At 38.9% G+C, this 20,880-nt stretch overlaps 1 protein-coding gene across 2 annotated transcripts in view; it reads right to left on the bottom strand.

Annotated features, from left to right (window-relative positions):
• The window catches only part of LOC126059035 (cytochrome P450 7B1), a 212,432-nt gene that overhangs the window by 23,844 nt on the left and 167,708 nt on the right, over nt 1–20,880 (bottom strand). For both annotated transcript variants that reach the window (XM_049854550.1, XM_049854551.1), the window contains exons 2-4: nt 10,003–10,139; nt 1,572–2,162; nt 916–1,122 (exon numbers count right to left, since the gene is read on the bottom strand). In XM_049854550.1, the coding sequence (XP_049710507.1) occupies nt 916–1,122; nt 1,572–2,162; nt 10,003–10,139 (935 nt within the window). The remainder of the gene's footprint in view (nt 1–915; nt 1,123–1,571; nt 2,163–10,002; nt 10,140–20,880) is intronic.

Raw genomic sequence — 20,880 nt, 5'->3', positions numbered from 1 at the left:
GTTCAAAGGGACTTAGAATATTGTACCCTAAAGGAAACCACTGTATAAAAACGATCATACAGAAGGAATAGAAAATAATTCATTGATACTAAATTTAGTTTGGGGAGTGTGAGTTCATTCACCATATGGTGGTGAAGAGTCTTATCAATACCAGTAAATGGGGATGCAATCTACTCAGATCGAAACCTCATGTCACTGTCTACGGCAGGCCTATGTAAAGCTAGATAAACAATTCGCCAACCTCAAATATATCTGAAATAGTGACCATGCATATCTCATGAGTTAATGAATATTTTATAAAGTATCAATGTTGCCTGTGTAGCAGCTCCTATTTTTTGTATTTGTTGCTTTTTCTTTTCCCTTCCTCCCTCCCTCCCTTCTTTCTCTTTCTTTCTGAGAGGATTTAAATCATGAACCTCCAGTGGAAAGCATTTTTACTGTATTTTGGAGAAGCACATACTCCTAGCTGTAGACAATGTCCTAATCTGTGCCTGAAAATCTGCCCATATTAGGGAGTAATAAGCACATTTTGCCTTTCCGAAATACTATCTTTTTCAACTTCCAAATTCCTTTCTCGCCAAGATAGTGCAGCAGTATTTAGAAAGCACCAACACACCAACAGATGCTCAGAATCAAATGACTTAATAGGCATAAACTTTTTTTTTTTTCAAATAATTGCAAAGCATCAGTTTAGCCTTTTGCATACCTTGCACAGTTAATTACCTAGGCCTTCATGTTTACATGCAATGAGAGTATCTACAGCTATAAACTACATAATATATAATTGATGTAAATGGGTGTTATTATGTCAATTAGGCAGCTGTGTCCGCCACCTCTTGGTAAACAGCTATGAGTGATAAACTGAGTTTGCAGAGAGGTACCTTCTTTTCTTCATAATAGATAAAAATAAATTACCTAGGTAGACCAGGCTGTCCAATTGTTCTCTGGTGAAGTCGATGAAAAATTCAGACCCTTTCTTTTGACCTGTTGACTGCAGCAAGCGGTCGATTTCGTCACGCAGGGCTGCCATAGCTTCTGGGTACCGCAGAAGATAATACATCGCCCAGAACACAGTTGGAATAGTGTTTGCGACGGAGGCCCAGAGAAGGGCTAAATGATGTGCTGGGAGAAAATAAGTGAAAAGGAAGATTAATAGCATTTATTACACTGATTAGATTTGCAGTGTGCTAATTAAAAGATGTTAGGACACAGACCCAGCCAAGGATCAGTGCATGCTAATGAGGACCAATAGGCTTCTGAAGTCTAATTTTCTGCTTAATGAGAATAGTTTAAAATGTAATGTATGGGGGGACGGGAAGTTGGGAGGTGAGATAAAATGAGTAAATGTAGCTTAGTTATCCTCTTTCTCATTATCACCATTAAGTATCTTGTTTTACCACCTCAGCAAAAAAAAAAAAAAAAAAAAAATCAATTATCAGAGTAAAACATTTTATCATTAGCCAATTAGAAAGAGCATAAAAAATTTCAAGGTCACCATTTTGTCTTTTTATTTCAAAGGTCTATTGTAAATTATTTTATTTTAGACAAGTAATCATTCAGAAGTTTCTTACCTCCTATTTCTGAGTTGTCAGGCTCATAGTATTTCTCCAGAGTGTCTTGCCTCATTTGAATAACTTCTGACCATCCTTGCATCTTCGCTAAGTTTTCTTGTGTAAAGCACTCTGTAAGTTTTTTCCGCAAAGACAGGGCATTTCCTAGAAGCTTGATGGGTATGCCTGATACTAAATATGGGAATTTGTCATCAAATTTAATAAAATCATCTCTTAGCTCACTAATAAATTTTTTCCTGTCTGCATCAGGGAGTTTTCCATACAGAGTTGTAAATGTGATCTCAAATACTACTGAGGTGCAGAATGTCAACATTCGTTCTGTGTCCCAGTTTCTAGTTTTGAGTAATTTGGACTCAAAAACATGCTTTAGATTCTGCATCATGGTTTCAAAGAGTATGTCCAAAGATTTGCCCTGCAAATACTGATAGCAGACATGAATATCATGGTTCAGCTCTTGATTGGTTAGCATCATTTCGATGGAAAACACTTTAGATATTAGTTTAGTACTAAATATTTGGAAGCTTAAATGTTTGGGATTTTTGGTCACTAACTGGAACTGCAACGGGTCCAGGATAAATGTTATGTACTTTCCTAAAAGAAATAAATAAGAATATGAGTTCATTTAGTAACAGGACAAAAGTAAGTACCTGAAATTTGAAAAGAATTCAGTCAAGATTAGAAAAACCTTAATACATAACATCTAGAAAGGCACTAAATTTAATAAAAATCTATTTCATTCGAAGATCCAGTACATGTTTCCTTTAAAATGGAAGATGTTGGAAAAACTCTAGAAATTTAAAGGCAAATATCCTTTAAAAAAATAGTTTAAAACAACAATGTTTATCTAAAGTACCCTACTGCTGAAATACCCTTTTTCTCCATATTCATTGACTTAAACAATTCTCATATTTTTGCCCCAATAAAACAAACAGAAAAAAGAAAAACAAAACCAAAGTAGTAAATGCCATTCAATTATTTATAACTATACTTCATTTTTTTCTTTTTATACTTGGTTGAATTTTAGCTTTGGTCAAATATAATAATTTTAACTCAAATAGATGATGACACATTCTGAACCAGGTAATCACAAATAAATATCTAGTTTAACATTAACAACAAATTACAAATGCCAGATTTTCATTTTTATATATGAAAAAATAGTGGCTCAGGGAGATTTAACAACATGTTCAAGGTCACACAACTGATTTGTAATTGAAACAGGACTTCAGACTAGAACCCATTCATTCAACATTTACTGAGATCCAGAAACTCACTTGGACTCTTTCTCTCTTAATATATAAAGATGCAAACAAATTGCTATATCAGTACGAACAGTGATATAGCAGAGGTGTGAAGGGAAGCAGAAAATGAAATAAGTCTCATTCTGCCAGGAAATATCAACAAAGGATCCTTGAGGAGGTGCTACTTGGTCTTCTCCGTATATCAGTGTTGTCCAACCTTATCTAATTAAAAGACTCAGGGAGTTTGTTAAAATAAAGATCCCTGGAAGATACTGATTCATAAGGCATGGAAGTGGGATCACAAATACCTATTTTTTCAAGGGTCTCCATGATTCTCATAAGGAGGTACAATGAGACAGGTCATATTATGGTCTGTTTCTCAGAGCTAGCAGGAACCTTAAAGATTGTCTCATTCAACCTCTGCACTTATCAGCTGAGAGAACTAAAGAAAAGTCAAGAGGGGTTAAGGGTCAAAGTCATGCTACCATTTGTAGTGGCAGAACCTGAGTGAGAAGTCATTCCCCATACCATGCTGTTTTCGCCTCCCTGCAGTACTATTTTAAGATGCTTTCTAATTAGAAGTATCATGGAGATATTATTCAATAATGGCATTTAATAAGCCTCTCCTTTCCAAGAACACACATTTAAGACAATAAACAATTAGGCATTCAAGTTTATAGAATCATTTAAACTTCCGTTTTCACCTCATCCACCCCCTTGGTGTATGCGTGTGTATGTGTGTGTGTCAAACTTTCTTAGGTGAACAAGTTCTCACTTGTTATGCATGGTAACTCAAAATGCATCAAAGAAAGGAAATTCAATTTCATACAATGCTTAGGATAAAATTTTGTATAATTTTCAATTGAATTCTAGAAGCAGAATGAATGTGTTTTTCTTTCACAATTTTAAAATATGTGCTTAAAATATATGAAGGCATATATGCCATAAAATTTTTCTAAGAATGAGTCTTATGACTTAACTTTTATTTACTCCATTGTCCCTAGATTCGTTTAATAATGCAGCCCAATGTAGACATGAGGATAAAGCTAGAAGTAGCTACTAATTCTGGTCAGATCCCAAAGCTGTCATCTACAAAGTAAACTAGATTTTTTTCCTCTCTGGGGAGCTCAAAAAGGAATCAACTGGAATTGGGCATATTTTATGACACCTGCTTTACCATAAAAACTTAATTAAATAAAATTGCCAGTATCAGCCTGACAAATAATTGAAAAAAAAAGTCAATTCTCTTATTCTGCAAAAGATGTAATTTTAGGCAAAGCTGTATATTTTCACAGGTGGTATTCATAACTTTCTCCTTGCACTAAATGAAATGATTTTGGTAAATATCTTTAGGGTAATTTTAAATTATTCACTAAAACCCAGAAAGTGTATACAAGATTCAGTTTGTAAAACACACAGTCTTTAGAGAATATTTGAATTTTTTTCCTACCAATTTTCTACACTCATCCAAGTCTAAGTGGAAAGACAGAAGCATATTCACCCATAACAGCGTGTGCTACATGTCATTGGGCCTACTGAAGCAGAGACTGTGCGCGTGTGAAAGTTTTTGCTTTGTCCACAATTCATTATGAACTCCCTCTCTCTCTCTTTACCATCTTCCTCATTTCCTCTCACTCTCACTGTCCCTATCTCCTTGGGGATGAAGATACGGGAAGAAATCATGAGGTTAATTTCAAATTAAAGATATCTCGAGGAAATAGGCCACATAAGTGGCACAAATGATTTCAACTAGCCAGTAGTCGAAAGACCGGCAGTTCAAACCCACCCAGAGGAGGTAGGCCGGAGATCTGCTTCTGAAAGGTCAAAGCCCTGGAAACGCTATGGAGCAGTTCTATTCTGCACACTTGGGATTGCCATGAGTCAGCATCGGCTTGATGGCACCTAACAACAATAACAGAAAGGTTGAATGTGAAAAAATTGGTTCTAGTCAGCACCAATTATTAATCAATTGCTTCTAAAATAAGCATTTGTGTGTGCATAGGTTCTTTAAAAAAATCATTAATTTGTACATTTAATTCTTTCTCTCTTTTTAAGGTTCTTTTCTTTCTAGGGTCTGCGTTTGCTCTTTCTCATCCTTATTTTATTTCCTTTCAACAACAAGGCATTTTGTTTCACCACTTTTTTCTACTATCTTTCTGGTTGAGATACAGATTTTTTAGAAGTAGATGCTTTGATTTTCTGGATTTTACTTTTCAAGTGGATTTGGAAGTACTAATAACCCTGGAGATGTTAACTGGCTTTCCAACTTTTAATCTTCAGTATAAACAATTTAAGCTAAGTTTTTCAAAATTAATATTAATTTAAACCATCTGTCCACCATCTGCTAATGTGAGATGCAAAATCAAGAGTTTCTTTGTGATCTTTAATCAGACAGTTAGGAAAACACATATACATTCATAAAACGAATTTAAATTTCTTTAACAAAGGAAACCTGAAAAGTTATTCTGAAGGCCATGTATTCTTAGAGTAAGAGTTATTTTTGCTAGAGTGTGATTTTATGTAGATGACTGCCAAGTGTTAATAGTTATGTTGCATAGTTCACAAAGATCCCAAGGTCGAAACACTAGCTTTTGCCATGTTTTGAAAAAAGAAATGATGCTGTCAGCAGCTCATACAAACAAATATTGATTTAAGGAAGTTCAGAGTTCACCCTTGTTTAAAATGTAAATATCAAAACGGAGCCCACTTCTGAAACAATACAATATACAATCATCTTTCTGAATAGTAAATTTATTTGAAGTGGGATCAAAATTGTTAATGCCTTCTTTGCTGATAATTTTATTCTCTTTCCTTTTTAGGAGCTGACTGGGTCTAAGATATTAACTCTAGTGTTCCTATATAACCTTACATAATTCTTTACTAACTCAAAGGCCTTTTCATTTATGTTAGAATTAATTCTTATAGGAAGATGAAGTTATGGGATGCGAAATATGTCAGTAAATGTTAAAAAAAAAAAAATCAGTCATTTAGCCTGATGTCTTATACCTAAGAAGTTTGACATCTAGATCACTACAAATTGATTTTTGATTTTTCATTTTAGAACTTTCAGTGCTATATAGAGACACAGCTATGAAAATTCAGGACGACTATTTGATTATTTGGAATAAAACTGCCCTGTTAACAAAAATGAGACAAATGTGAATTTTAAAGAAGTTTACCATAATTACAAGGTTTCTAAGTCTGCATTTAGCTGGGTCTTCAATAGATTTTTTTTTTTTTTTAATCTTAAGCTGGTAATATTAGTTGTGGGAGTGAAATATGAACCAACTTTTTGTTTTCTTGAGGCTGACCACATTTCTGTAGTCCCCCTCTTATTAGGGAGATTTCACTGAGCTGTTGACAATGATGTACAGTGGAGCTTCTCTGGGGTGACATCCAAGGAAATAGGGGCCACCGCACCACCACACAAAACCAATTAGAGAACTATTTTCCGCGACAGGTCACGAATTTATGTGGTTTCTCATGAAAAGATGTACCCTTTAATTTCTTTATTAAAATGACATCCGTGTCCCTTGAGACTTTGCAGGATGACAATCATTTGCTCATCATGCAAGAACATACAGCCACTGAAATCACGTCGTGGGACAAGGCCAGAAGACTCTGTTCCTTGTTTCGTATTTTCCATATGAGCTACTTTGCCAGCTGATCATTAGAACTTTATACATTAGCAGCATTTGTCGGCAGAAATTTAGCCAAACTCTAGGAAGCGGCAAAGAGAAGCAGTAGTACATATTCAGTGGTGGTTGTCTACTGTTGGGTTCAAAACATAACCACGGTCAAATTATTTCGACATTAGAGACTGAGCAAGAATCTCAGCTTCTAAGATGAAGTTATCAAGTGTCAGCAGAAATTGGTTGTTTTTGAAAAGTGAATAAAATTATTCAAATCTGACCCACATCTCTGCTTAATCATCTTAGGCTATATTTGTATAATGTATTAAAAAAGGAAAACTGAAAATTTCAATAATTTGTTGTATCTACTTATGAAGAAAAAAGATTTTTTTTAATAAAAAAAACTTGAGTATAGTTTTTGAGTATGACTTTTTTTTTTTTTTTTAACTTGAGAGTATAGTTTTAGCACTACAGAGCCAAAAAGTCACTTAGACTTGAGGCACCAGCTATGGTCTTTATTTGTAGGATAGTATTTCATCAGCTAAAGTATTAAGAATTTACTTATCCAATATTTATCGTGCATCAGCTAGTGCTGAGCTCTGAACTAAATGTTGGCAATTGACGATCTAAGAGAAAAATGAATGGAGACAGACAAGGGAATTAGCAATAAATTTATCATTTATTAAATTCTATGACAGACGTGAGACCAGGAGTACTTGGTGCCTGGAGAAGAGTCACCAAACATAGGGTAGGAAGAGGAGATGGTCAGTGGAGGCATTTGGGAGGAAGTGACGGCTGACCACGGTATAGAAGGGTGGGCCCACGTCAGACAGGTGAGGAACAGCATTCCAGCACAAAGAACAGCAAGAGAAAACATGGAGGCACGAAAGGGCTTGGTATGTGAGGGGGAAATTTCAAACAGCTTGGTGTGTTAATGGAACTCTGGTGGTGCAGTGGTTAAGAGCTTGGCTGCTAACCAAAAGGTCGGCAGTTTGAATCCACCAGTTGCTCCTTGGAAACCCTATGGGGCAGTTCTATTCTGTCCTGTAGGGTCACTATGAGTCAGAATTGACTCGACAGTAGTGGGCTTGAGTTTGGGTTTTTTTTTGGTGCATTAATGGTGCCATGAGCACAAGCAAGAGACTAGGCTGGAGAGGTAGGGATCTTGGTGAGCTGTGTGAGGATTAGCTTATATACCACATTTCCTCTATTTCTAAGATTCACTTCTCTTTTTTTTTTTTTTTGGTAGATTTCAATTTTTCTAAAATCAGAATGTATACAATTATTGTTAGGGGAAACTTAACAGCCGCCAGGCAGAGAAGTAAGTTGTGACGAAACTAGTATCACCTGTTTGTATCAGAACTTCACCGTGTTTACTAAATTTCATTCAGTTTAAGTATTTGTACTTTTCCCCAAATATTACATTAAATAAGAGCCCTGGTGGCGCAGTGGCTAAGTGCTCTGCTGTTAACCAAAAGGTTGGTGGTTCGGACCCTCCATGACACTGCGCCTTCTGGTTCTGCCACTGATTTGGAGTATTCCTTGTCAAGACCATTTTTATGCATGCTTCTTTCTTTGCGCAATCACTTATACCTTTTCTACTCAGCTTTGGAATTCTATGTTCTATTCCCAGAGAGACAATAATTTCTTCTGCCTTTAATTACTTTGCCAAGTTTCAGAGGCAACGTTTTGTATGTATATAGTATGTTTTGTACAGGCATAGAGTAGGGAGCGGAGATGGTCAGGGGAGGCTTTAGGAGGAACTAATGCTTGAAATCTTGAAGGATGAGTCCATGGTAGCCAGGTAAAGAATAGTGTTTTGGTACAAAGAACCACAAGACAAAGCATGGAGGCACAAGAGGGCCTGGCGTGTGAGGGGGAAATTTCAAACATTTTGGTACCTCGAAGTGCTTTAAGCACAGAAAAGCAGTAGCAAGAGACTAAGCTGTGCCATCATTTTGGTTCTATCACTTTAATGTAATTAAAAAAAAAAAAAAAAAACCCATTGCCTTCCAGTCACTTCTGACTCATAGCAATCCTATAGGACAGTGTAGAACTGCCCTGTTTCCAAATAGCGCCTGGTCGATTTGAACTGCCAACCTCTTGGTTGGCAGCTGTAGCCCTTAACCACTAAGCCACCAGGGTTTCTGTATACTTGTGTATGTGTGTGTGCATACACACACACACACACACATCAAGGGAGAAAACAAGAAGATACCTGTGTGAAAGGAATGAATAATGGAGTACCAGCCCAGAGGTGCCAGGAGAAAGGGTCATGGAACAGCGAAACAGATTGCCTTGAACATTCTTTGAAACTGGAGGTAATGTGGTAGGGATAGTTGTGGAATATGGGTACCTTTGGTAGACATGTGGGCATCTAAGTGAGATCATATCTGATGTCTTCAGTTTTCTCATGAAGAAAAGGAAGAAAGGTGCACTGTGTTTCCAGAGCCCAGTGGAAGCTGGAGCCACTTCCGATCCTTCCAGTGCACACTCAGCCAGAAGCCATGGGGCAAGGGAGTGTGGATGATCTAGTGTAGAGAGCATCCCAGGGGATGGATGAGGCAAAGGAAGGAGCAAATGGATAATAAGTAGTCTAAGCGAAAAGCTGGTGTGAGATTGTGTGCAAAGATAAAAAAAAAAGATAGCCATAATAAATCCTTCTATCACTCGACATGGTCTCCCTGGTGACTTCCCACTCTTCCCACGAAGAGTGGGAGAGTCTATTCCCTACCCCTGGATCTGGGTTAGCCGTGTGGCTTGCTTTGGCCAGTAAGCTGACCTGGAAGTGAGGCTTTGGAACATCTGAGCTTAGGCCTCAAGAAGCCTTGGATTTTTTCTACTCACCCTCTCGAAACCCCTGCTGCTGTGTAAGGAAGAGCCTAAGGTAGCCTTCTTGAGAATGAAAGGCCATGTGAACAAGGACGCCCAGCCAAACATGTGATGAAGCCATTTTGGACCATCTAGCCGTAATCAAGCTACCTGATGACTATAGCCACATGAGTGACTCCATGCAAGTCCAGCTGCTTTTCTAAACCATTATATTTTAGGGAGGTTTGTTATGCAGCAGTGGATACTGATACAGATGGATAGCATAGACTTCGAAGGAGGAAGAGCTAAGAACATTCTGGCTTCTCTTCCGTGACTTATGATCTGTGATGTCTGAAGTGTACAGTAATCTTGCTGTTATGTTTGGAGGAGGGGGGAAAGGTGGGAGGGATAACAGTCTAAAGCATAACAAACATTTTAAAATTAAAAATACATTCTAGTTTACTGTTATATGGTTATATAAGAGTCTTGAATAAGAGAAGTGAACACAAAATAAACAGAATAACAGGTGGTGGCAGGAGAGTGGGGTTCCCCATACATCCTCTGGAGAGTTTAATCTTTTTTAATGTGAGAATTACTATGCTAAAAAACATGGTTTTCTTTTTTACTAGCTCTACACATAAAATAACAATTACAAATATTCCATATTTTGCCTAGAGAACATACAGACATTAAAAAAAAAATGAGACATTATGACATATTTAAGAAACATATGGAAGTGATTGTTACCCCCAAGGAGAACTGTGAAAATATCACCATGCTGCTTCTGAAGAGTTTTTAAGAAAGCAGAGGGAGCTTTTTGGAAGTTCAGCCCCTGTCCAAGATAAGGAAGCCAGCCTTTTATTAATGGGGGCTCTCCAGGTCTCCTATAGGGAAAAACAAAAACAAAAGATAAAAGAAAAAAATGTTGAATCATTCTGATTTTAATACATGTGGGTTATTTATCCAGTCTGTTATTGTTGTGTGCCATTGTTGAGTCGATTCTAACTCATAGTGACCCTACAGGACAGAGTAGAACTGCCCTCTGGGACTTTCCTAGGCTGAAATATTTACATGCGCAGATTGCCAGGAGTGGGTAGTGGGTAGTGGCTTCGAACTGCCAGCCTATTGGTTAGCAGTCAGCCCTTAATCATTGCTCCATAGGAAGCTTATAAACAGTTTGGACAAATTGCACAGCTCCTTTCAGTTCTCTTATTCAATTATTCTTCTGTGGTCATAAGTGTGCATTTATTGAGTTCTCTAGTATGTGTGGCTCCGGAGTAAACCCTTAATTCACTTTTAGTAAGCAGCTTTTTTTCAGAAAACGTGTCTTGCAAGACTTGAATGGCTGCCTGATCAGTTAAATCATAGCTGTTCTATTTTCTGTTCAATTTCCTACCATCATAAGGAAGCACCTGTGGACATAATGGGTACATATAATGGGTATATAAAACTGAAAAAACCCGTGGAGTCAATTTCCACTCATATCAACCTTATAGGACTGAGTAGAACTGCCACATAGGGTTTCCAAGAAGCGGCTGGTAGATTCGAACTGCTGACCTTTGGTTTAGCCGCCAAACACTTAACCACTACGCCACTAAGGCTCCAGTGGTACACAAACAAACAAACAAACAAACCCCCCCCCCCAAACAGCTGCTGTTGAGTAAATTCCAACTCCTGGGGACCCTACACTCCATAAGGTTTTCAAGGCTAAGCTCTTGCAGAAGCAGATCATCAGATCCTTCTTCCCAAGTGCCTTGGAGTGGGTTTGAACTGCCAGTTTTTTGGTCAGTAGTCAAATGCTTCACTATTTGCACCACCCCGGAACTCCTAGTGGGCTTATGACTAATGGTACCTTTACAAAGGTAAATCAACTTGATATAATTTATTCTGTGAAATTGTGAGTTTGGTATAATGTTGATAGAAAAAAAAAAAAAAAAACAACTGGTAAGGTGACTGATTTTTTCTTCTCTTTCACAGTCATTGGGAACCCTGGTGGTGTAGTGGTTAAGTACCACGGCTGCTAACCAAGAGGTCAGCAGTTCAAATACGCCAGGCGCTCCTTGGAAACTCTATGGGGCAGTTCTACTCTGTTCTATCAGGTCGCTAGGAGTCGGAATCGACTCGATGGCACTGGGTTTGGTTTTTTTGGTTTGACAGTCACACTTTATAAATGCTGCTTGGTAAATTGTCGGTAAGATTTAAGTACAGCTTCAACCAACAATTTGTGGCTGTCTACGATGTGCTCAGTGCTGTACTATGCGACCAGCCAAATCTTACTTCTAGGCAAGAGGCTTGCTGGAAACCATGTAAACAACGTATTTCAATTATTGATTTGTTTTGCATTAGCACGATGTTTTTGTAAGCGCCAACCAGTTGCTATGAAGATTCCAACCACTGATGACCCCACGCATGTTAGAGTAAAACTGTATTCCAGAGGGTTTTCAATGGCTGATTTTTCGGAAGTAGATCTCTAGCCTTTCTTCCTAGGATCTCTGGGTAGACTCCAAGAAACCTCCAACTTTTTGGTCAGCATAACCGGTTGTTGTCAAGTTGATTCTGACCCATAGCAACCTTAGAGGACAGAGCAGAACTGCCTCCCTTAGGGTTTCCAAGGATCAGCTGGTGGATTTGAACTGCCGACCTTTTGGTTAGTAGCTGTATCACTTAACCACTGCGCCACCAGGGCTAGCGTGCCAGGGTGTTAATCATTTGTACTACCCAGGGACTCCTTTATATGCCCAGTCCCAGTAGCTCCACATCATTTTAATTTTTGACCCTTACACAGGCTTTTAGGCCACTTCACAAATGAGTGTTTTTAATCTAAAGAAATCTTCAATTATATTCTTAGGCATACATTAAAGGCATAGGGGGATGACACATAATGGGACTTGAAGTTACTTAAGTGTGCTTAAATTAAACGGGAGGGTGTTTTCCTTGGGATGTATGAGTTATAGTAAATTGTTCACTGTGCATTCACAGAGTTTAGAAGTAGACAGCAGTCTGGCGGCTCAAGTTCGGTCCCTTATTTTTATAGGTAAGGAAGGAATCTTAAGGCTGAGAGGTCAATACATTTTCCTAAACTCAGGAAGCCACTTAACGGCAAACTGTGCACAGCCCTGTGCCCAAGCCGCACTCTGCCGTGTTTAGGAACTTCATCAATCAACCTGTGGATCTAGTACAAAACCCAGTCAAAGCTCACGCAACGGACTGACAGACACATTCAGTCAATATTGTGTGTGTGCAACCTCTGGCTGTCGCTGTGCTCTGGGTATTAGAAGTTCGGTGGTTTAATTGCCAAAATAAAGTTTTCTGTTATCAGATGTCAATTAGACAGGAAATCTATAATGAGAAGAGGGAAAGAAGATAATCTGGAAAAAAAAACTGTGTATGCTCTTGAAAATAACAGAAACTGCAACACTATTTTCCATGACGTAGGTTTTAATAAAGGAGCCCTGGTAGCGTAGTGGTTAAGCCCTCGGCTGCTAACCGAAGGGCTGGCGGTGCAAACCCACCAGCCGCTTTGCAGGAGAAAGATGTGGCAGTCTGCTTCTGCAAAGATTCACAGCCTTGGAAACCCTACGGGGCTGTTCTGCTCTGCCCCACAGGATAGCTATGAGTCGGAATTCAACTCAATGGTAATGGGTTCAATGGGATGTCTTAATATTTTTTTATGAGATATTTTCCTCAAACTACAAATAAATAAGATTATTTGTTAAATTTTACTAATAATTTGACATTTTTTAAAAAACATATGAAGCGTTCCATAAAATACTACCAAGAATTTAAAAAATCAAGTTTCTTTCTTTTTGACCTGTAAGGCCAGCAAAACTGCACTTCAAAATTTCTTCCTACTCATTTACTTGGTGGACTAAATCTGATTTAAAGTAAAAAAGCCAAAGCTATTTTATCCCATTTTATCCTAGAAGGGATTAAAAGAAATATTCAAAAGAACTCTGAATCTCTATCCCATCTGTGAAGATGACTTATATTACATGCAGTACAATCCATTTTGATTAATCACAATATATTACTAGCTCAGATCTCATCAAAGATCAAGATTATGATCACACACAGCATGGGCTTTTAGGTAGCTAGATTGACCCTATCAAAAGCTTTTATTTTCCCATAACCCAAAATGGTAGAATTAAACTTAAAAAATAAATACCAGATCTTCTTCCATTGAGAACACACAAAACAAAATAAATCAGAGGTGTCGTGAAGGTATAGGAAATAAAGGTCAAGGCCTGGCTTTCCCTTTTTAGAAGACAGTTTGTTTTTATACCAATTTGCAAAAAGTATGCTGTTGTTTAAATACATACACTTAAGAAACACTGCATAGAAATGTGTAGTTTATTCCTCATCCTTTTCTCCTTTATTTTCTTGAACGAAACCTTTAGCAAGGCAGGCTCACTTTTCCAAGAAATACAAAAATGTACCAAGAAACCCCTGTAACAGTTAATTTTATATCCAGAGACTAAATGAGACGGTACACGCAACTGCAGAGGTTAATTTCCAAGTTGGAAACTGCCCTAGCCCATGCTACCCACCTATCAACGATCCTTTCAAAATCTGTAAGTCATGTAGTTCACCATGTTTCTTTTTAAAATACGAACTCTTTTTCCTTCATCTGTTTTCACTCTGGTTTAATGTTGCTTGACCGTTGCATTGTGACAAAGATTTAGGAAGGCTTTTTGTCATATTCTAAATTAATGCAACTAATTTTACCTGCTATGCTCTGTCATTCGGTCAAAAGTTGTATTCTTCACGGGGTTTCCATGGGGGAGGAGGACTGGGATGTGGAAGGAGCTCAGAAATCCACGCGAATATTAACTTAATATTCAGAGTTAGGGAAGTGCACGAGGAAGCCATTTTATACTAAGAGGAGGGTCATCATTCCTTACAGCTGTGTTTATTTCAGCAGCAATAAGCCTAACATTATTAAATACCATGTCACAACGGTGCACATTTTGAGGAAAAAACACAGTGCTAGTTCAAATTATGACCCATCAAAGACAGATAACAGAAATCTGTCTTCCTCGGTGCATTCGTAAAAATTATTTAGGGTGGAAAGACATCACCGTAATCATCTAGAAAGGCCTGCTGACACATGGCAGAGTATAAATAGTGCTGTTTATCTCATTTTGGTTCAACAACTTCAAGAATGAAATGCCCACTCTGTCCACCACTGAGGGAGGAGACAGGATTTTTCATGCTTGTTGGTGATGATCAACTTCCAAGGCCTAAAAGTTCCTAAAGCAATGGTACCTGTTGCTGTCCAGTCGATTCCGACTCACAGCGACCCTATGGAACAAAGTAGAACTGTCCCATAGGGTTTCCAAAGAGCGGCTGGTGGATCCAAGCTGCAGACCTTTTGGTTAGCAGCTAAGCTCTTAACTATTGTGCCACCAGGGCTCTGAAGTAAGGTAGGTACAACCAAAAAACCCTATGGCCAATAAAACCAGAAAAACCAGTTGCTGCTCAGTCAATCCTAACTCACGTGACCCCATGTGTGTCAGAACAGGACGTGCTCCATAGCGTCTTCAGTGGCTGATTTTCAGACATGGATTACTAGGCCTTGCTTCTGAAGTGCCTCTGTATGGACTTGGACTTCCGAGGTTTCAGTTAGCAGCCGAGCAGTTAACCGTTTGAACCACCCAGGGACTTCCTATGGCCAAAACCCCCTCTTAATTCCTCCCAAACGATGCGCACTTCCTTGAGCCTTCTTTTCACTACTTATGGGACTACAAGGACACATTCCAGAATTTACACAAATTGGAGCTTATACACATTCTCAAGAGTCACCAAGTGGTACAAGCAGTTAACATACTCAGATGTTAACTGAAAGGTTGGGGGTTCGAGACTACATAGAGGCACCTTGGAAAAAAGGCCTGGTGATCTACTTCTGAAAAAGTCTGCCATTAAAAACTCTGCGGAGAGCAGTTCTACTCTGAAACCCATGAGGTTGCCATGAGTCAGGACTGACTCCTCAGCAACTAGTTTAAACATGCCAATGATCAATTCGAAGTTCTATGCATACACTACTGCACACCACTCACGATTTCTCCTCTACAAGCTGGGGGACATATTCTGGTTTTTGTTATGTGTCACTTATAGTCTAACTTGAAGATCAAAGAACGGCCTTCAGTATGGATTGCACCTCAACATAAAGAAAACAAAAATCCTCACAACTGGACCAATGAGCAACATCATGATAGATGGAGAAAAGATTGAAGTTGTCAAGGGTTTCATTTTACTTGGATGCACAATCAACAGCCATGGAAGCAGCAGTCGAGAAATCAAAAGGCGCATTGCATTGGGTAAATCTGCTGCAAAGGACCTCTTTAAAGTGTTGAAGAGCAAAGATGTCACCTTGAAGACTAAGGTGCACCTGACCCAAGCCATGGTATTTTCAACCATATCATATGCATGTGAAAGCTGGACAATGAATAAGGAAGACCGAAGGAGAATTGACAGCTTTGAGTTGTGGTGTTGGCGAAGAATATTGACTATACCATGGACTGCCAGAAGAACGAACAAATCTGTCTTGGAGGAAGCACGGCCAGAATGCTCTTCAGAGGCAAGGATGGCGAGACTGCATCTTACATACTTTGGACATACTGTCAGGAGGGATCAGTCCCTGGAGAAGGACATCATGCTTGGCAGAGTGCAGGGTCAGTGGAAAAGAGGAAGACTCTCAACAAGGTGGACTGACACAGTGGCTGCAACAATGAGCTCAAGCATAACAACGATCGTAAGGATGGCTCAGGACTGGACAGTGTTTCGTTCTGTTGTGCATGGGGTTGCTATAAGTCGGAACTGACTCGACAGCACCTAACAACAACAACAATAGTCTAACTTTGTCTGAAAGTAAATCCTGGCGAATCGAAGTATGTAAAATGGCTATATAATATAAACAACCAAATGGTTAAAATATATATATATATTTGCTTTTAAAAAAGCAAATAACAATTTAAAAGAATGGGCAAACAGAATACTTGGTTTCCCTCAATATTTGAAGATCATCTTTCACTATGCCACACGTTAATTACATGAATAGATAAAACACATGGCTAATGATCTATCACACTTTGTTCCCCTAGACACTTAAAGCCCAGTATTTTCCACAGCTGGAGCCCTGGTGGTGCAGTGGTTAAGAGCTTGGCTGCTAACCAAGAGGTCTGCAGTTTGAATCCACCAGGCGCTCCTTGGAAACCCTACGGGGCAGTTCTACTCTGTCCTACAGGGTTGCTAGGAGTCAGAATCGACTCGATGGCAACGGGTTTGGTTTTCTTAATTTTCCATGGCAGTCTATACTTGTCAAAGTATTTCTCCTTTCCCATTTATCCTGTGATTATTCTAGGCACGGCTCTCACCTTCATGTCTGGGTCATTGAAACAACCTCCTAAATAAGTGGTGAGAAAGCTTTTTACATGAGTTGCTGGTGCTTCAGTAGTAGAATTTTCATCTTCCATGCGGGAGACCTAGGTTTGATTCCCAGCCAATGTACTTATGTGTTGCCACCATCATCTTTCAGTGATGGGCTGTGGGTTACTATGATGCTGAACAGATAGCAACAGAGGTCTCAGTGGACTTTTCATTAGGCTGTATTTCGTCCTGTCATGGGGTTATCATGAGTCGGGGGCCATTTTACATGCTCATTGATTTAGGAAAAACAAAAATGTACATTGGTTAAATGTATTCTTAAGGTCAGGATATATTTTTATTATGTCACTTAATATCCGTAACAGCACCTAATAGATTTATATTTTCTTTCCTAATTAATAAAGATTTTTGTTTCGTGTGCATGGTTAAAACTTCAGAAACTACATAAAATTGCAGAGACTACATATTTAAGTATTTGATTACAATACCGATTTTTGACCAAACGTTGCTTTTGAGCAAGGCATTTTTGAAGCTGCTCAGCTTTACTTTTCCTTTACTGACTTTGGCAGCTACTCAATCAGGAAATATAATTTGGCTCATTTTAATATCTTAGAAATGCATACTTAAAAAAAGTTTTTGTGGTTATACACATATATGTACATATATGTGTGTATGTGTATATATACATATCTCAAAAAGTTTGCCATTTTAACCATTTTAAAATGTATAATTCAGTGATATTATATTCACCATGTTGTGTTAATATCACCACTATTTCCAAAAGTTTTACATCACCCCAAAGAGAAACTCAGTACCCCTTAAGCAATAACTCCCCACTGCTCCCAGCCATTGGTAACCACTATGAAGTTTTGTCTCTAAGCATTTATTCTAGAAATTTCATATAAGTGGGATTAAGCAATATTTGTCATTTTGTATCTCTGACTTACTTCACTCAGCATGTTTTCAAGGTTTACCCATGTCACAGCATGTATCAGAACTTCCTTTCTCTTTATGGCTGAGTAATATTCCATTGTATGTACATATCACATTTTGTTTATCCATTCAACTGTTAATGGACACTTGGGTTGTTTCCACCTTTTGGCTGTTGTGAATAACACTGCAATGAGCATTGGTGTAAAAGTATCTGTGTCCTCGCTTTCATATCACTAGGGTGTATACCTAGGCATGGAATTTCTAGGTCACTTGGTAATTCTATGTTTAACTTTTTCAGGAACCCCCAAGCTATTTTCCACAGTGGCTGCACCATTTACAATCCCACCAGCAATGAACGAGGGTAGAACTGTATCTACAAACACTCTATGCCCTCACTCTTCTTGATTCCAATCAGGACAGAGACGTTATCTGAAAATGTTACCCCAATAATGGATAGTTGAGAATGGGCGTGTCTGTCAAGATACTGGGGAGAGGAAGCCTCATTGCAGGGCTGCAGATGGGAGACCCCAAAGCTACTGAGGAGTGGGCAGAGGGTGTAGCTGAGTCTTGGCACATCCGCAGCCTCAGTTAGAGTCAAGGTAGGCAAAGGAAACGTCTCACCACGATCTATCATTTTCCTGGAAACTGTGGACACTTCGGTTGTGGGTACAAGGGTAGGACCTTGCCCAAAAACTTAGCTGAGGAGGCACCAGGGAAGCCACAGAGGACCAACATGAACATCTGCATAACAGGACTCACCATTCACATGAAGAGAGAGGAAGACAGACTCCTCCTAATAATTACTTCACATTTATACAAAAGACTAAGAGGCCGAAGCACTTCTCATTGGAAAAAGTGAATGTTTCCTGCCATCAGTGAAAGACGGGCTCCTGAGAAATATGAGTTCATTTATAGAGACATAACGTTACATTTTTGCCCATCTGAGTCATACTGTGAAATTTGAAATCCAGTATACTAGCTAGGTGGTGTTTCTTTACCTGTAAATGAGAATAATACCAACCCTGTAGGCTTACTGTGAAGACTGAGATAGAATATCCGAAAGTACCTGCTACACAGAGTGGGATTAGTTTTCCCCACTATGTGTGTGTTGTAAGCCGTTGCATTCAAGTGGTTTCACTCAAGCACATTCTCTGCCTGAACTGGTTAATTTCTCAACCCTCCCTGCTCATCTCTACCTTTCATGAAGTTGCTCAAGTTTGAAGGACCTCTCCACCCTTTGAATCAGGGGCTACATGAAATGTAAGTGCTAAGTGCCCAGATACACATATACTTGATAATTTCAGGTGAGCAGGGAAAAAGACTGACCTTCTGAGGGAGAGAAAACTCTTTGTTCAAAAGCACAGTTCCACTGGGCGTGTTTGCTTACTAAGATGGACTCCGCTAGGCGTGATCTGGTTTAAGAGATAGTGAAGAAGATTTTGAGGGTTTTGGCAGAAAAGATCAAGAGAAAAGGAGAAAAGAAGAAAGGAAGTGGAAGGAGGGGGATGAAATAGTGAGGCAAGATGATGGTCAGTTGGGACTTTCTGAGAGGACAGTGATAGGACCAATGGGGAGTAACAGGGCCAGAAATGACCAATCTTCATGTCTGATAAGTTGCTTGCTCTCCTGGAAGACACATGGCCTTTTTTTGGTCTCAAAACATTCAGTAAAAATTGGCTACACACACAAGCTTATGTCAGTGGTAGATGAAAAAGTAGAGGAATTACAGTAGTGACTAGCTGAGGGACATCCTCTAATGGGTGGAGAGAATGGGGCAAGGACAATAGGCGCAAGAAGCAAAATGTAGTGGACAGGCTGAGAATTCAAGAGAACGTGGAGCCAGAGAACACCGGGTCCTCATCCCATTCCGTAAAGAATCCTGTGGGCATGAGAAGGGACTTTGGACCTCCCACCACATGTGAGATGGCAGTTTCAGACACGTTCCTATGAAGTATTTGTTTAAGTAAAAGTATTTAAATGTCAAAGCATTTGGAGAACTTGAATCATCCAGAGAGCTGCTACCTTAGAGAGAGAGGAATTCCAACCAAGGTCTGTTCCTTTACCACTCTTTGAATTCTGAAGACCCAATTTGGTACCTTGCAAATCATAGGTCTTCAATAAATGTTTACTGTTTGAGAAAGAAAATAAAAATCTAGATGTATTTACAATCTCAGTGTTTAAAAAAAAAACTGTTTTCTCCATTTTAATTGGTCACTAGAATCAACTCAACGGCAGTGGGTTGGGTTATTAACCAATTATCAACCACTTAAGAAAAACAAAGGGAGGAAAAAACTAAAATAAAATATAAAGTTTTCCACCTAATCATGATCACAGAAACAACCAAATTTAGCAGAATGATTATATAAAAATGGTAGCTCTACATGTGTGGTTAACAGGTGTTTAGGACTGCATTTTTGTGTCGCTAGCGGGAGATGCTCCCCAATGCATAAAGCAGCAATACTAATTCATCATCTAAGCATAATTTATCTGAGTGAAGAGAATTCTTTGCCCAAGAAGGGAACAAGGGGCAATAATGGTTCATTGGGAAAATTCTCACTTTCCATGCGGGAGACCCAGGTTTTATTCCTCCTCAATGCACCTTAGGCACAGCCCCCACCCGTCTGTCAGTGGAGGCTAGCATGTTGCTATGATGCTGAACAGGTTTCAGCAGAGCTTCTAGACTAAGACAGACTAGGAAGAAAGGCCTAGAGATCTACTTCCATAAAAATCAGCCAACGAAAAACCCTATGGATCACAATGTCCGATCCTGTTGTACATGGGGTCTCCATGAATGGGGGCCAACTTGGCTGCAGCAAACAACAACAAAGAAGGGCACATAAGCCTTGATAATGTTCACGGCTATTATTTCTGGGTGAGGAGATTATGGGGGTTTGGTCATTAGTACCTCTTAAGTACGAACCTACTGCTTTTGACTTATAAATTTGACTTATACTGCTCAGTTATTTTGTCCCTCATGGTGAGATTGAAGTTATATATTTTTGGCAAGAATTCCACAGAAGTGATGTACCCTTTTTTTAGTGCTTTGTTGTTTTTGTAATAAAGAAATGATATTTGAGTGTTAAAAATGAAAACCATGTACAGAAGGCACCGTCTTCTAAAAAGTAACCGATAGCAAAAAAAAAAAAAAAAAAAAAAATACCCTCTACCAATGAATACCAACGAACCAAAAGCTGACTCTAAAAATAAACTCCACTTACCCAAGGTGGGTGGCCGGAGGAACAGTCCGAGCTTCCCACAAGAAAAAGCAGCGCCCACTCCACCAGCACTCCGAAAATGAAGGGCAGACAC

The sequence above is a fragment of the Elephas maximus genome, chromosome 15 (genome assembly GCF_024166365.1).
Source record: "Elephas maximus indicus isolate mEleMax1 chromosome 15, mEleMax1 primary haplotype, whole genome shotgun sequence".
Taxonomy (NCBI): domain Eukaryota; kingdom Metazoa; phylum Chordata; class Mammalia; order Proboscidea; family Elephantidae; genus Elephas; species Elephas maximus.
The sequence above is the reverse complement of the archived record's forward strand: the minus strand, read 5'-3'. Positions and strand labels throughout refer to the sequence as shown.